Source organism: Ovis aries, chromosome 7 (genome assembly GCF_016772045.2).
Source record: "Ovis aries strain OAR_USU_Benz2616 breed Rambouillet chromosome 7, ARS-UI_Ramb_v3.0, whole genome shotgun sequence".
NCBI classification, from domain to species: Eukaryota; Metazoa; Chordata; class Mammalia; order Artiodactyla; family Bovidae; genus Ovis; species Ovis aries.
Window position 1 is genome coordinate 85,151,325 of NC_056060.1, and position 17,382 is coordinate 85,168,706.

The 17,382-nt window shown below is 39.1% G+C and overlaps 1 protein-coding gene across 50 annotated transcripts in view; it reads left to right on the forward strand.

The window, feature by feature from the left end:
- Positions 1 to 17,382, forward strand: part of TTLL5 (tubulin tyrosine ligase like 5) — a 311,118-nt gene that overhangs the window by 54,935 nt on the left and 238,801 nt on the right. For 28 of the 50 annotated variants that reach the window (XM_027972048.3, XM_060418366.1, XM_060418388.1 and 25 more), the window contains exons 13-16: positions 6,108 to 6,189; positions 7,778 to 7,839; positions 9,004 to 9,098; positions 11,576 to 11,617. In XM_027972048.3, coding sequence (XP_027827849.1) covers positions 6,108 to 6,189; positions 7,778 to 7,839; positions 9,004 to 9,098; positions 11,576 to 11,617 — 281 coding nt within the window. The remainder of the gene's footprint in view (positions 1 to 6,107; positions 6,190 to 7,777; positions 7,840 to 9,003; positions 9,099 to 11,575; positions 11,618 to 17,382) is intronic. The other 22 variants (XM_060418378.1, XM_060418373.1, XM_060418382.1 and 19 more) reach the window with 1 other exon arrangement.

Genomic DNA, 17,382 nt, shown 5'->3' on the forward strand with positions numbered 1-17,382 from the left:
TCATTTTTCTGTGGGATTCTCGTATGGTTTTTTTCCCCCAAATTTTCCTGCTGGACCCCAGATAGAGTCTTCCTTCTTAGATTTTTTAATTCCAATCCAAAGCCAAGGTGAAAAGAATTTCCTTTATACAATAGCATTTGACTGACAGCAAGCACTGGCTAATGTCAGCACTTTCCAATTTCAAGGATTACAGCTTCAGCTAGGACTTTTTTTTCTGGGGAGCGTTAGTAGGTTGATTTCCAGAACTAACGGTATGACATGTTTAGAAATCTCTTAGGACTTGGATGCACTGTTATTTTCCCTGTTAAATCTTTTTTTTTTTTCCTCCTCCCATTATAAGCTGCTTTTTATTAAATTTCTCCTTAATATATAAAATTTTTAATTAGAATTTCTCCTATTTCTTTGTAATTGGTGACTTTATTATGAGTATTAAGTCTTCTGGTTCGGGTTACTTTTAGGAAGCAGCTGCAAATTATTTTGTCTTTCTCAAAAATTGTAGTGTTTTACAGTAAAAAAAATTTTTTTTCTTCTTTTTTTTAAATCAGTATTTCTTGATCGCTTCCTGTGTGCTTTGTATAGTACAGGCTGTTTGGTATAGAGCAGTGAATGAGACATGACCTCTGCCCTCGAGCGGTGGAGATAAGCAGCCATGAAATGACACATTTCAGGACAAGTAGTAGAGTGACTCCTTGGAATACACAAGGAGTCAGCAGCTCTGTGCCTTGGGGCGCCAGAGAAAGCCATTCCTAGCGGAGGGAATATGACATGCAGAATGCAGTGTCATGACAGGAAGTGGGATGTTTTGAAATGAAAAGTTCAGTGTGACTAGCTGTAGCCCGAGTTGGATTAGGTAGTGAGAGACGAGGTTATAGAAGTAGTTTAGGGCACTACGCTCAGTCACTCAGTCCTGTCCAACTCTTTGCAACCCCAGGGACTGTAGCCTTCCAGGCTTCTCTGTCCATGGCATCATCCTGGCAAGAATGCTGGAGTGGGTTGCCATTTCCTGCTCCTTATAAAGCACTGGCATGTGTAAATTCATCCTGTAGACAGTAGCCAGCTATGGAGTTTTTTGAGCAGTGGAAAAACAGGATTACTGTTTTTCCTTTAACTTTTATCATGACTTGACCCAAAGCTTTGGATGACAGAATTATAACAGAGGGAATACTGTATAACATCATTGTGTTGTTGTTCAGTCGCTTCAGTCGTATTCAAGTCTTTGCAACCCTGTGGACTGTAGCCCGCCAGGCTCCTCTGTCCTTGGGATGCTCCAGGCAAGAATACTCGAGTGGGTTGCCATGCCCTCCTCCAGGGGATCTTCCCAACGCAGGGATTGAACCAGTGTCTCCTAGATCCTCCTGCACTGCAGATGGATTCTTTACTACTGAGCTGCCCAGAAAACCCCATGAAGTGACTATAGGCCTCCAGGAACCAGCCTGACGTTAGAGTCTATTGCTGGGCTGATTCACTGCCTGTCTCTCCGTCTGACTGTTAGATTTGTGTCTTAGAACATAATTCTGGTGGCCACGTGGAGAATGGACTACAATAGGGAGAGACTAGTGCTGGGGAAGTGATTTGGCAGTAGGAGGAACACAGTGACAGTATACACTTAGCCACATGGCCCAGCACTCCCATTCCTAGGTATCTACCCAAGAAAAATGAGACCGTATGTTCATGCAGATAGCTTTACACGAATGTGCATAGCAGTTTTATTTATAGTCGCCAAAAATTGGAAGCAGCCCAGATGTCTATCAGCCGTTGACTAGATAAACAAATTGTGGTCTATAAAATGGAATACTACTGAGCAGTAGAAGGAATGAATGACATTATTGACATTGTGATGACATAGATAAATCTCACACGCACAGTGCTAAGTGAAAGAAGCCACTCTCAGAAGGCTACGTACTTTGTGATTCCATTTATTTGACTTTTGGAAAAGGCAGAAATCAGATCATGATTGCCAGTGGACCGGGAGAGAGGATTGACTGCAAAGGGACAAAGGGAACATTTGTGATAGAATTGTTCTACATATTGGTGATGGTGAGTAACCATACATTTGTCAAAATTCATCAAACTATAATTCAAAAGGGTGAACTTTATTGTGTGTAAATTACACCTCAGTAAACCTGTCTTCAAATAAGAAATAATGATAGACGGCTGAACCTCAAAAGGATACTAAATGAGAAAAGTCAGACTCAAAAGAGTGCATCCATTTATATGAAACTCTAGAATAGGCAAAACTGATCCCTGGTATAATAAATAAGAATAATAGTTTCTGGTGGTGTGGCAACAGGGAGCAGGGTATTTACCAGGAAGGGGCATGAGGGATCTTTCTGGGGTGATGGAAGTGTTCTGTGTGTGTTGATACGAGTGTGAGTTTTATGGATGTAACAAGACTCATCAAATAGCACACTTAAGATCTGTCCATTTCATTAAATATGTAAATTTTACCTCAAAGGGGAATATAGAAAATAGACTAAAGAGAAACAGAGAAAGAGATATGATAATGTGTTGGATTTGGCAGGTGGTGAAGAGTGTCGTTAGCATAGGCGACTAGTGTGTGGGGTTTTCCAAGATGAAGAACAGTGGGAAGCAAACAAAGTTTTGGGAGAAGATATCGAGCTGTGTTTTGTTGAACATCGAGTACCTGTGGGATATCCTAGTGAAGCTGTCTGGACGGCATTTGGATTTATGGATTTGCTGTCCGGGAGACCCTGGATTAAAGACAGAGATTTGAATGTCATCACCGTAATATTAATTGCAGCTACGAGAATGTATGAGAGCAGCCAAGAAGAGCAGTAGAACTGAGAAGGGAAGAGAGCTGAAGATGCCACCCTGAGCAAACCTACTAGTGACTAGCTGGGCAAAGAGAAGGAACGGAGGACACAGAGAAAGGAGGAGGACAGTCAGATGAGAGCAGTGTCCTGGAACCAGGGAGAGGAAGGTTCCAATAAGTAAGGGGTGGTCAGCAGTTTTCAGGTGCTTGGGCGTAAAGCAACAAGGTGGTCTTTGGGATCATAGTGAGAACAGTCAGTTATTACAGAATGGCAACAGAAGCAAATTGCTCTGGATGGGAGAGTCAACAGGCATTAAGAAATGAATGCAGCTAAGTGTAGATTGCTTTCTAAGAAACTGCTTGAAAGAAATAGGGGGATAAGGACGCTAATGTAAAATGTGAGCTAGAGTCAGGCTGCTTCTTACCATGCACCAGTCAGATTTGCAAGTTTGTTTTGTTTTGGCTGGGGTTAAAGGAACTGTACCTCTCCAAGGAAAATTTTCTTGGGGAAACATTGTTGAGTAAGGTGCTAGCAACAGTTCTTTGAAGATACTTGTTTTTCGGTCACGATGGAGACAACACAGAGGAACCAAGAAAGTTAGCTCTCAGCACTGGAGAAGCCTAGCTTGCCTGCACCTTTTAATGACAGGAACACTGGTGTATGTCATCATGGATAACTGAGTTTTTTCAAATTGTAGGCACTGCTGCTAAAACATGCATCAAAAGGTGAGGAAGTTTAATATTCTCAGTGCAACTTATTGATGCTTTTTACCTTTTAAAATCTGTAATGTCCAGAGAAAAGACTAAGCCTAAGTTAAAAGATTTGCTATAAGGACTCTCGTAGCCTGCCAAGGAAGCAAATGGTTTTGATTAAGTTGAATTGATTGCTGTAAGAGATAAGCCTGATACAAGTGCTCTCTGCCACCCCAGTCCTCTCCTCCAGCTCTAGCCTCTCAGGTGACCTGGGCTTTGCAGTGTGCTATGATGCTGTCACACATCTGTATATCTCTGGGTACAGATGTTGGTTAGGTTCAGAGTTGATTTTGAGATCATTTAGCACTGGTGGGTTTTATTCACCTGAGTTGGCAATGGACAGGGAAGCCTGGAGTGCTACAGTCCATGGGGTTGCAGAGAGTTGGACAAACTGAGCAACTGAACTGAACTGATAAAGGGTGTTGTGTCTCTCTTTGGGTTTTTTTTTTCTTTTCTTTTTTTTTCTCTTACTTTCCACATTACTGGTTTCTCAGCCTTTCTACTGAGAGTCTTGGAATTTACCTCTAAATTTGAGAAAGAGTTAAATAAATATGTTGACTGCTTATTGTGAGGTGTTTAAATAACGGGTCTTACTGCTTGTTTTTCTGATTTCAATTTGTGTTCATTTGTGGCTGATTCTGCAAATCTGATCAATATGTGCATCAGTCATTATTCTTGTCCTGTTCCTTAAGCTATTATTGTTATTGTTAATTTTATCAGTTTATGAAATAGTTGAATCCTGTGCTTCAGCTTTCAAAAACTGAAGAGACTGTTTTTCTTGAATCAGACGCCTATTGTACTTTTCTCTGCTTGTGTAACGTTAATATGGATTTGTAGTTTTTGTAGTCAGTTTTTTCCTCTTAAATGCCTTTACTAGTGCTGTGTCACAGAAAGATTTTTCTCAAATTAAAGGGGGAATATTCTATGGAAACGATTGAAGATTGGGTAAAATAGTCAGAAGAATGTACTGGCCATAAAAGCTACAAGTATGCTACCAAAAAAAAAAAAGATAGGTAAAGGAGCTTTCTTTTCTTTACACCTTTAAAGTTTTGATAATATATGATTTTGGTGTAGTTACATGAGGGTGAATCCTGTCTCAGACTCTCTTACAGTTTGTGATTATTTTTGTAAATTAAATGGAATCCTAATAAGTACTATGGAAACCAACTCCTTCCTGAAAACTTTTCCTGAGAGAGAATTTAAAAATGCATATCTACCTGAATCTATGTTGCTTAAGTAGGAATTCTGTTTATAGGTTAACTGAGCATACAGATATCAACAAATGGTGGTTGATAGAGGATAAGGGAAGCCAGAGCATGCTAATAAATATGAGGGAGAGAGATGATCCTCTCAGGCTCCGCAGGGAGTGAAGGGCAGTGTGGTGAGGAGGGCCCAGGTCCCTCGATTCCCATGGCACCACACTTCCGTGTTCCAGAAGGGAGTCTTCGGCATCATCTTTTTAGAAACTCCCATTTGTTCTTCTGTGTGTCTGAGAGGATTGAGAAATGGAGAAGTTCTTCTTGAAGTAAAGAAATTTACCTCAAAACGAATTTCTGGAAAATACTTGGTTGTCTTCCATGGGTGTGAGCTGTGTGGCCTGTGACCTCTGGTTGAATTGTCAGGAAGCTAGTCTTTTCTCTTGCAAAGAAGGCGTGTGCAAACAGTTTATTTGAGGGACACAGAGTGGGATGTTTGAGAATGAGTGGGACTTCGGAAAGTCTGATGCATTTGCTGTGTGTATACCGAGGACTGTGGAGAGGGCCTCGTTGATAATGATAATGAGAGTAAAGGTTGCCAGCTAAGGTTCCAAGTTAGCCTGTCATCCCTGCATCCCAGGAGAAGAGCCAGCTCCTGGTTCTGGCTTTGTAACAGTTGGGGACTTAAGGGACAAGAATTAGTAAAGGAAATTTGATCCTTGGCTCCCTCCCTTCTCGTGAGCCCTCGCAGTCCTGCTTGGCTGCCGTTAGCTCCCTGCTTGCTCTTCTGTCTTTCTATGTTGGGCCGGCATATTGTATTTTCTATCTTCAAAGGGGAATTGGAACCTTAGAGGGGAAAGAACAAATAGATTTAAACCTCTTTTTCTTTAGTGCTTTTTTTTTTTTTTTTTTTTTTTTGACCTGGGTTGCTAAAGCAAGGTCTTGGTTTAAAAAAGTGTGATGGGAAGATCCCAAAGAGATGCCTTCAGTAGATTTTCCTGTTTTCAGAGTGTGGTGGAGAAGAACAACCCCAAACAAGCCCAAGGCAGCATTGATATTAGATGCACTTGTCGCATTCCTTTTCCTAACATTTTTTTTAGCCTTCTGCACAGCACCAGAATCATGCTTGTTAACTTTTAGAGTCAGGTAACTTTCTGTATAGAACTCAGAAATGTCAGGAGTGGATGATGGAAACCATGGAGCATTATTATCTCTAGACACTTGATTAATTTCTCTTGGACTTGAAAGTTCTCTGCATCTACTGTCTCTGGGTACTCAGCAAGTTTCTAGGCCATTGATGGAAGTTGACTGGATTGGTTTCCAGATCTTTGTTTGGTTGTGACATGGAAAATGATTTTGTGTATTGTGTTATGTTGTATTTCTAGAACTCTATGGCTTTGACGTGCTCATAGATTCTACCCTGAAGCCATGGTTGTTGGAAGTGAATCTCTCTCCTTCTTTGGCCTGGTAAGTGGTCTGTTCCATTAACTAGAAAAGGACAAACCTTCAATAAGCAACACTAAAACACTTTTTTTTTTTGGGGGGGGGGTCATTTCTTTTGGCACTAGGAGATTTCCCTCTCCTCCTTCTTTATTAGACTGAGATGATTAGAATTTCTAAATTTAGGGGATTTGTGGCATATTATCAGAGTCTGTATTGCAACCATAGACCTCTGTCTTACTAGTCAATTTGCAATCTCTGTTTACTGTCTTGTTGGGCTTCTAGGGATGCTTCTTTCATTTTCATCTCCACTGCATTCCCTCTCACACTTTTTTTAAGCTTTGTAGGTGTTTAGCTAAGGGTAAAGAAATGCATGAGATATATTTCCTTTGTTACCAAAAGTTTATACATGCTCTAACCCACACATATCATAAAGGTATAGAGCTGGGCCTAGGAGTGTGTAAATAATATCTGGTCCTTTTACCCAGTCCATGTCCTGGTGTTATCCATCCTAGATTAAAGTCTAAAATCTTGAGACATTTTAAAAAATTATTTTTAACCCATCGTTTAGGAGAAGGAAAGAAACTTATTTTCCAATACCAGAGAAGACTCTGCTTCTATCTGTGGCTACAGCCAGAGTTTCTGTTAGTTATATGCTTCTCTAAACAGCTAGAAAACCCTAGAGATTTATGCCAGAGACCACCCAGCTGCTGCATTTTTAACAATGAAAAATGTTGGCAAAATGCCAAGTAATCAAATAAAGACAGACCGACTACTTGGTTGGATGGGGGTTTGGCTTCACCCCAATTATAAGGTGTAGAGCTGGATAATACAGACGCTTCAGATGTTGCGCTATACTTAGGTTAAGTCAGTGTTTTGTAAATTTCCTGGCAATGCACATCATACAGTGTTAGAGAGCCCCAGGGTAAGGGGTTAGAGGAATCTGGTTTCTGGGGGAACACCTCAACCCCAAAGCCAGCATCGCATCATCACCACAGGGAGGCCCTGCACTTTCCCAACAAAGCCAGGGAGGCTTTGTTGTTTCTGTTTCCATGTGGGTTCCTGCTGTATCCTCTGGTGATACTTTGCTACAGTTTGTATTATTATTATTATTTTTTGCTTTAATTTGCAAGCACACAATCTTAAGGAGATTGATTTAGAATGGAAAATGAAGTCTTAAAAAAGTGCAAAAATAACCCAAGTTCCTTCTCTTGCATGTGAATGTGATTTGATGATCACAGCAGTAAAAAATAATTTGAATGATTATTTTTTCATGCTCATAAAAGAGCATATTAAAAATCCGAACCTCTAAAATCCACAGTGATAAAGCAGTGTTCATGACCCTGTGCAAACAAGACCTTCTGGAATAAAAAGGTTGGAGTGTCAGTGGGTCAGCGCCTTAGAGCTAGGCCTGCCTGACAGAGGATGAGCTTGACACCAGGCTTTTATGTCTAGAATTTTTGCCCAGATTTTTTTCCCCCCATGGATTTGATGTACTTTATGTGTTGTTCCTCACTGACATTTGGTAGCTCTCTTATATTGAGGGCTGTTAAGGGCAGCTATTCTCTTAACCTATAAAATTATCAATTGCTCTTTTCTTTCTTTATTCTGTTAGTGATGCACCTCTGGACCTAAAGATTAAAGCCAGTATGATCTCAGATATGTTCACTGTTGTAGGTGAGTAGTATTCTTTTCTGAAGACTCATAAATGTGAAGTGGAGCATCGATTTTGTCAGACTCTATATGTGTTGCCAACTGGCAGTTCTTCAGACATACTGAATGTTTTGTACTCAAAAATTATATTTTCAGGGAAGTGTTTATATGTTTCTACACCCCCTGGCTCCTTCCTGCCCTGAGGCTGAACCACAGCTAGGGCTGAGACCTAATTCCTGGGGCACAGGAATCATAAGCTGAGGAAGAGAATTAAGCAAAGATCTGGAGAAAATATATTTTGCCCTGAGCTGAGATAGTGAAACCCACTGAAGAGGCTTTGTTACCAAGGAGACTGGCTATGTTTCTGCTATGCAGTCTTTACTGGTGTCAACACAATCTCTTCTGTAGTAGTTACAACTGAAGCAAGCCAAGGAAAAAATCCCTTTGTGAGTAGATAAAACTTTGAGATGGAGATGGGCTGCCAAGTGGGTATGTTGTGGGTTTAGGGTTGTTGTTGTTGTTGTTTTAAGTAGCCCAAAAACACATAATAAAATGCACTTGAACTAGCCCTTGATGTACCAGCAAATGCTGTAAAGCTTTGCTACCCCATTCTCCTTGGATGAGAGTCTGCTTCTTTTTAGGAAATAAGTGAAATTAGCCCAAGCCTAATTTCTTAAGCCATGGAGAATCTACAATGCGTATTTTGGAACTTGCCAGTAGTAGACCATTTTTAGCCGTTCCAGAAGTGGATCCTATAACAGGACAAGACCCCTCACTTGCTTCTGGATTCTCCTGGTAAAAACCAACACTGTTATTTTCCAGTCACCATCCCCAGGAAGCCACTTTAAAATAATTTGTCTTTATTAACAACTGTGTGTTTTTAAGTGAACTTTTATCTGAAGGTCATCGAAAGTCTTCATCTCTTTGTCCATCAGAATCACATATCGGTTCCCCAACCAGGAAGGCTGATTGATCTGCATATTTTCCTTTCTTGTTCACTCCAGTCGTGATAGTTCAAAGTTCAAGAGGAGGATGTGTATGGGAGAGTCATGCCTAATCCTGTTCAAGATGGAGCTTTATCAGATTTGTGGCAGTGAAACCGAGCTTGTTCATCGAAAGGAAAGGTGCAGCTGAACCTTCTAATTTCTTAGCAAATGGCAGTTTTAATGTTTCGCATTCCCCATTCAGGGTTTGTGTGTCAAGATCCTGCCCAGCGGACATCAACCCGGCCAATTTACCCCACGTTTGAGTCTTCCAGACGAAACCCTTTCCAGAAACCTCAGGTAAAAAGTTCCAGCAGCAGGAAGCCCCAAGGAAGCTTATTGTAAAGTGGCAGCTGTTGTTAATAAGTGAGCTGAAGCACTATGATTAGAAGGTCACTTACAGCAGGAGAATTGGGGGACCATTCTAGACAGGAGGCAGTTATATTCAGCCATGGCTAATAGCTTACACTTTTAATGCTTTCAAACCATCTTACTTTCTGCTTTTTGTCTTTCTTTTCTTTTGGCTTCCTTTTCCATTATCTTTTCTTTTTTCTTTCTGTCTCTTTTCAAAAATTGCTCCCAGTCTTTTCACATTGATATGCTCATAAATGAGGCACAGGGAGGGATTCTGCAAATTTCTCGTCACCACTCTGCTGCATTCTTTATGATCTTCAGGCTAGCTTTGCAGAGAAGATGCTCAATTGAAATAATATCTTCTCTACATGCGATTCTCTTCACAAGGACCCTCAGTGATCATGAGGTGCTGATTGAATTTAAATGAGCTAAATGCCTGCAGAGAGCTTGGTGGGCGTGTCTGAAACTTCATTTGACCCAGTGTTGCTCCAGTCTTTGTGTACTCTGCATTTTTGTTCCAGGTAAATCAGTCAGCTGTCTGATGGTTTATCCATTCCATCATCTGATCAGTCCCTGCCCATCTAGACCCGGCTAGCTTCCACTTACGTCTCTTTGCCTTTAACCTTTCTTCTTATCCAAAAGGTCCCCTTTCCTCCTCTCTTCCTATCTGGACTGATTACCTTATCTGCTCAGAAGTTTGGAGACCATTTCTTATTAAATCCATTCCATTCTTTCATGGCCTCTTCTTTTCATTGCAACATTATTTACTGGTTCTCAACTGCATTGTTTTGCCTTCATTGATTTGTTGCCTTTAAATCGTCCAGTACTCCTCTGCGAGACTGTAAGCTCTTTGAAGGCAGAAACAGCTGCTATTTCTCCCCATTCCTCCTCTTTCCCTTATTTTTTCCCTCCTACGTTCTCCCACCTCCACTTTAGCCCTCCGTCTCTCCCTTTTTCCCTCCCACTCCTCTTCCTTTTGTTTGCTGGTCTCATTTAGAGTACTGCTACTTCTGTTTGCTAAGCTCACATACCATTATTTATTCAGATAGCTTTTCATTAGAACAGGGTTGGAAACCTCAAAATGCCTCTGCAGATTGCAAAGTAAATAGGGCCAGGTATGATACGCGAGTGCCGTGACTGCAGCAAAGTGGGTTAGTGCATGCTTCCCATTAACTCTTTTACTTCTGTGCTTTAGCTGATCGCTGCTGTGAGTTGGCAGATATTCTTACTTTCTAGAGAAGTCAGGAATCTTATTTTAAAATACTGACAACAAGTTCAATTTAAAAAATAATACTTCGAAAATGAAACATGGTATGTCAGTGAGCTGGATTTAGTTTGCAGGCTGCCTGTGACCTCTTGCTTTCAAACTATTCCCTATTAGTATCAGTGCTGTAGTATAGAACAAGGTGAACCATATTTTAAGGGGTATTAGATTAGAAGCGAAATCATGCAGCAGTGTTGTACTTGATCAGTTTTGTGTGTGTGTGCGCGCGCGTGCACGCGTGCACTCAGTCACTTCAGTCGTGTCCGACTCTTTGTGACCCCATGGACTATAGCCCGCCAGGCTCCTGTGTCCATGGGATTCTCCAGGCAAGCATACCTGAGTGGGTTGCCATGCCCTCCTCCAGGGGGTCCTCCTGACGCAGGGATGGAGCCCTCACCTCTGGTGTCTCCTGCACTGCAGGTGAATTCTTTACCGCTGAGCCACTGGGGAAGTCCTGATCAGTAGTGCATCACAGGTCAAAGGGTTTTTTTTTAACTTTTAACAAGAAAAGTAGAGGGTTAACCTAGGTGTACTAGGAAAACTGAATTGAGGCAGTCACGCATGTTCCTTTAAATTGTTTTCTGCAGTATCTGTGAGTGAAAGGATTGTGTATAAAATACTATGAATGTTTCTGTGCAGCTTTAACAGAGTTTCTGCAAGTTCCACTCTAGGAATAGCTGTATGTCAATCTTGGGTGAATTGATCCCTTTTCTTAGCTTGCCTGTCAGCTTTTATTGGTGACTTTGCAAATAGTGGAGAACCTATTCGCTGTTTGCTCTGCTAACTGGTAGGTAACAGTGTGACTTTGTCCATGAGCAGTCCACAGGATAATTACTTAAAGGCTTAAGCTGTAGATTATTTCCATGTACTGTGTGAGACCATTTTGCCAGGTGGACTAATAACTTCAGGATCTTCAGTATGTGACAGTAGGATTGAGTTCTCAGTGGTGAGAAGGTGAAACTGGAATAGTTAGGCCACAGGAGAATGCAGTGTGAAAAATAATAAATGCTCTAATCTTTCAAGTGCAAAATATAGGGCTTTGGCTTTTGTTCTCTGCTTGGAGATTATTTTTTTCTTTTTTATATTAGATGTAGGACTTGGAAAATATAGACATGTTAGGAGAAGATAAGGCTTTATTCCATTTTTCTGTCTTTTATAGCGTCCAGTATCTGCACAGTTTCAGTCATCAACCGTCAAGCAGGTAAGTTCTGGATCATTTGGAGAGTTCATTCAAACTTTTATCTTCATTCCCCAGATGGAAAGCCTTTTAGCTTCACCGTTTCACAGCATATATTTCATGCACCTGCTCTTTGAATAGTTTAACAATGTAAAATAGAATAAGTGAAAATGAATGCTGAGATCTTTTCAGATGTAGTATATAAAAGTAGAGGTTGCAGGAATTCCTGAATCCTCTTTTTCTGGTAGTGATCATGCTGTGATGGAGGCAGCTGAATTCAGATGATGAACACAGTTTAGAGGCATATCTATGGCTTTGACTAAAATATTCCAGAAAGGAAGTACCATCGTTCACAAGCCACCTTTCATTTGTTCAGGTGTCTTATGAAACATACCCTTGTCAGTAGCTTAATGTTGGAAGTGTTTTCACATTGGATATTGGGCTATAATTTTTTTTTTTTAACAGAAGCCTTTTCTTATATGTAGTGATATGTAGTCATGAATCTTAGAAACGCTGCCATCATTACTATCTTAGATACTACCTATAAAATAAAGACAAAATATTTGATCTCAGTCTCTAAATGATCAGCATTTGTCTTCTTTCTGTTCTTGTTAGTATGTGAGATATACTGTCGCTGTCTTCTATGCAGATTTTTTTTTGCATCTGTTTGAAGTGATAGGATAGTAGTGAGGGGACTGCTCCCGCTATTTGATGTGTTGATATGAAGGATATAGATGTTCCCATTCATAAATGTGTCACTTGCAATTATTAATCTTTTAGTAAAAGGCTCCGTATATATTTATTTTGGCGTTTGTACTCTCTGATACAGATTCTTTCAAGCTTGGAAGCTTGAATTGTAAGTTTCCTAGCTATTATTTTTGATAAAGTGATTTACATGGTATATATGAATTCAAGAAATGAAGGAAAAGAAAAGATTTGGTGTGTTGTCTAATATTTGGTAACTGATTAGCATAGTTTTGTAATACAAGTTTGGTTGTTTAACTGGTGGAATTCAAAACTCTGTAATGGTGTTTTGTATTTAGCAGGTACCTAAGTGTGCAAGCTCCTCTCCATGGCAAACAAAAAAACAAGCATAACCCAAGGCTGTTGATTTCAAAGACCTTATACTCTACATATCTCTTGACCTAATCTCTTTAAGGAGAACATTAAAGTACCATTTCATAGCCTTCTGAACTTGACTCTAAAGAAGTGTCTTTGATATGGAATTCTAATCTTAATGTCCCATTACCCCCTTTTAATTCTGTTCTGCCTCTATTGCTTGAATTTTCATAAGTTGCAAACAACCTGTGGACGAGCAAGGCCTCACTCTAGTGGTTAGGCATTTCAGCACCGCTCACATGACACAATGGCTTTGTGACTTTATTTGGGCAGTTTTAAACATATTGAATTCTTAACTCTTATTGTCCTTTGCAATGTTCTACTGTGTCCCTCTCTTTTTGTTAATGAAACACTTTCAAGTCTACAATAGTTTCATCAGAGCTCAGTGAAAAAAGAAAAGAAACTCTTAGCTCTGGCCATTTAGACTGTAAACATTTCTTTTTTTGGTGCTGTCAGATTGTTGAAGATACAGTTTTTTACTTGTTGTCCATTATCTTTTTCTACATTTCCCCTTTCCCTTGAAGGCCTACGGTTTAATATTTTTCACTCAACAGAAATTATATTTTAGTGTTCCAAGGCAGGCGGTATTGTTTTGTGGAAGGAACAGGGACTTTGAAGTCAGATAGACCTGTGTTCAATTTTGAACTCTGCCAGTCGCTAACTCTTAGACCTTCAGCAAGTTCGTTTATGTCTCAGGCTCACTTCCCTCATCCATCAAATGAGGGTTTGTGTTCAGTCACTAAATTGTGTCTGACTCTTTGCAACCCCACGGGCTGCAGCACACCAGGCTTATGTGTCATTCACTATCTCCCAGAGTTTGCTGAGATTCATGTCCACTGAGTCAGTGATGCTATCAAGCCATCTCGTCCTCTGCCACCCTTTTCTCCTTCAGTCTTTCCCAGCATCAGGGTCTTTTTCAATGAGTTAGCTCTTTGCATCAGATGGCCAAAGTATTGGAGCTTCTGCTTCAGCATCAGTCCTTCCAATGAATATTCAGGGTTGATTTCCTTAAGGATTGACTTGTTTAATGTTGCAGTCCAAGGGACTCTCAAGAGGCTCCTCCCATTCCTTTCTTAGCATAATTCCATTTGTGTATTACACAAATTACATTACAAATGAGGGTAGTAATACGCAAATGGAGTTATGCTGAGAAAGGAATGATCACACACAGGGAAAATACTTGGGATAGTTTTGGACACACAGATAACCCTCAGAAGACTTAGCCCCTTCACACTTTTGAGTCCTATTTTGTTTTCCTTTTTCCATTGTCAGTATCTGGTGTTATTTTGATATTCATTTATTTATAGTCATGTCTTTTCACATTTACTATCATCAAGAAATGCAAATCAACCCAATTAATTTATTATTCATCCTACCAGACACCAATCAATACATATTCTAAACAATGCTTAATCAGTACCCAGTCACCTTCTAATTTGATTCACTGCTACTTATCTTACCTTATAGTTCTCTTTTAACTGTGTTCAGCTTTTATTGGTATATTTTATTTATTATATCATGATACTGAGTCCTGATTGGAAATAAAACTAAAAGTAAAAATTCTATGACATTTTCACAGATGCTTCTCTAACATCCAGAGACATTAAATATATTTGTGCTTTTCCTCCTTTTTGTTATTTTGTCCAAAAAATCAAAATTTTAAAGCATGTTTTAAAATAAAGCAGTCTCCATACTACAATTCTTTATGAACCCATTAAACTCTAAATGCTTATGGATTTTTTTCTTTTAATATTTGTTCCATTATTTTACTAGGGATTCAGGTTAGACTTACAGGCAGTAATCACCAGGAGCATACTTCTTACATTTTTGAAGATTGGTACCTCATTTGTTTTTCTCTAATCCTTTAGTATCTCCTCAGTTCTCCATGATTTTTCAAATATAATTGTAAGTTGTTTTGGTAACTTTTTTTTGTTTTTAAAGCCAGTTCTGTTAATAACAAGATGCATGTCTATCAGACCTGCTGACTTATGTTTATTACACATTTTCAGATGCTACATGTCTCTTTTTATACTGTAACACACACCTACTTGCTTTCTTTTTTCCCCCCTAATTTCTCAGTAGTGTGCTTCTGGTTATCATTATATTTAAGCCTTCTCTGTTAGCCATTTTTGGTCTATTTCCACCCAGATTTGTTCACATGTGGTCTTTTTTTGTTCATTTTCTTTCATTTGATAGCAGTGATTCAGTTCACTTCTTAAACTCATCCTTCTTATTTTCTTGGTGGCAAGATGCATCACATATAAATTGATTTATTTCTAATCTATGTGTTTTTAACACAGAATTCCAAACTTTGTAAAATTGCATTGGAAGATTTTTTTTATTCTCTGCATGTGTTCTCTTTCAAACAGATTAAAAAAAAAAAAAAAACCCTCAATTTTGATATCTTTGAGGATGCCTCACCATTTTTTTATTTTCTGCATTTATCCAGTTCTCCTAACTGGTACTTTTCAGTTCTTCCCTAGCAATGAAAGTTAGACGTGTACATGTTTCTTCTCTGGGTGTAGTTCTGTATCCTGAGTTGTACTAATGATATTTTAACAATTTAGATGCATGTTGCATGGCAGAATCCTTACTGTGACAGTTTAAAGTGTATCTGAGAACCCAGTAGTTTAAATCTTATGTCATCTAGCCAGAGGCAGTGGTTCTTTTTAAGTTCAGAGGAGCCTTATTTCCTTAGTGTAGTCAGTCAGTTCCTTGGAGTATGTGGATTTATTCTATCTACTACCTGGAGAATGAAGCTGAGCTTTTGTGTCCAAAATCAAAACCACAGAATGGCTTGCATTTAAACTATTTTGCTCTTATTTTTGACAATCCTGATGGCCTTTCAAGTCAGCCTTATTTCTTTTTTCTTTGCTTTTAATTTCTAAGTATCTCTTTGGTACTCATAAGCATTTTTCTTCTTTCTTTTTTTCTTAATTATCCTTTCTTCTCCCCTTTTTCTCTTACCTCTGTCTATAATTCATTTGTTAAGACTTCATTTCATTAATAAGTATTTGTAGGTCTGGAATAGTAATGCTTTGTTGTTGTTGTATAAATACATTTCTCTATGAACCAGCACAACAGATATTATGTAGATTAAAAAATTGCTCTCTAATTTCAAATTTATTGAAAAGCTGAAGTTGGCAAAATATTTTTGACTTTCTAATCTGATTATTTTCCATTGTCTTCTCTAAAGACACCTGGGTGGATGTTAGAGAAGCATTTGACATACCTAGATTTCAAGAGCTACATCTCTCCATATTTCTCCCTCTCAGCCGCCTTCTTCTTTTTTTTAATATTTATTTGGCTGTGCTGGGTCTTAATTGCAGCATGTGGGATATTCCCCAACCAGGGATTGAACCCAGGTTCCCTGCATTGGGAGCACAAAGTATTAGCCACTGGACCACCAGGGAAGCCCCCTCTCAGCCTTCTTAATAGTTGACACGAAGATAAATGGGTGAAGAGATTAAAGGAGTTTCCAGCCACATTTTTTTTTTCTCTTGAAGTAGCATTGACCTTTTCTTTGCAGCCTTGTGGTATTTGTGGCAGTAAAAGAATAAAGACCTTGGTTCATGGAAGTTAACAGCTGGAGCATTCATCTAACAAGCACCATTACCCCCTCCTTTTCCTAACCTCCCGAGTACCCCGACCAGGAGCACCTGCTTGAATTCCTACACACCCTACTCAAATAACACTCACACAGGCATGCAGTGGCTTGAGTTAGGATTGTGTACTGTGAGTATTGTTAATGTGGGTCGGTGACAACTCTGGAAATGACTGGGAAGGTTTTCGAGGTGCTCATTCTTTGTTTGGGGGAGCAGGCTTAGATGAGTGGAGGAAGATTGCGACAGCACCATCATACTCTCAGTCTCTGGAAGCCAGCAATATCGCTCTATCATGAAACAGTTCCACAAAGATGAAAATTAGGTCCTAGGAAAGCAAAAAAAAAAGTTTAAAAAGATAAAAAAAAGAAAAATAAACAACAAACAAGCAAACAACCCCTAATAAAGACAAGAGATTGAACAACAAAAACAAAAAAAGACAAAAAGATTTTTTTAATTGGTGGTGCTCATTAGATGAGTGACTGGATCAGTAGTGACTTGATCCATGCTCTTATAAATATGACCATTCCTTAAAACTATTCTGATAGGCAAATAACTGTTTCTTAAAATACTTTTATCAGTGACCTTGTAATACAGTTAATCAGCATTTTAAAGTAACATTCTTTCTATTCCAAAATGCTTAATCTTTATTTTTATTTATATCATTAAAATGAATGCTGACTTCACATTCCCTTCTTTCATAATTTCAGAGGACTTTAAGATATCTTTAACTAGTGTGAGGTGATAAGGCAACTTGACTTTGGAGGTTTTACTGCTAGTGGCTTTCTGATCAAAGTCATGTTGTGACATGTGAGGTAGATAAGTCTTTTTAGCAAATAGTAAATAATGTATGAAAATGACAGATGTCCTCAAGACACCCATTTAGTATTTTGGCTTTTCCAAATTATATGCTGAATAAGAACTCACACTTTAAAGATTTTTTTAAATGATTATATTGATTCCCTTCCTAAATTTTTAAACTTTCTTCTTAATTTCCCTGTAATCCCAACATGTGCTGTGTAATGTATTTCCAGGGATTAGAACGGAGTTGAATATTTTTCCAAAATC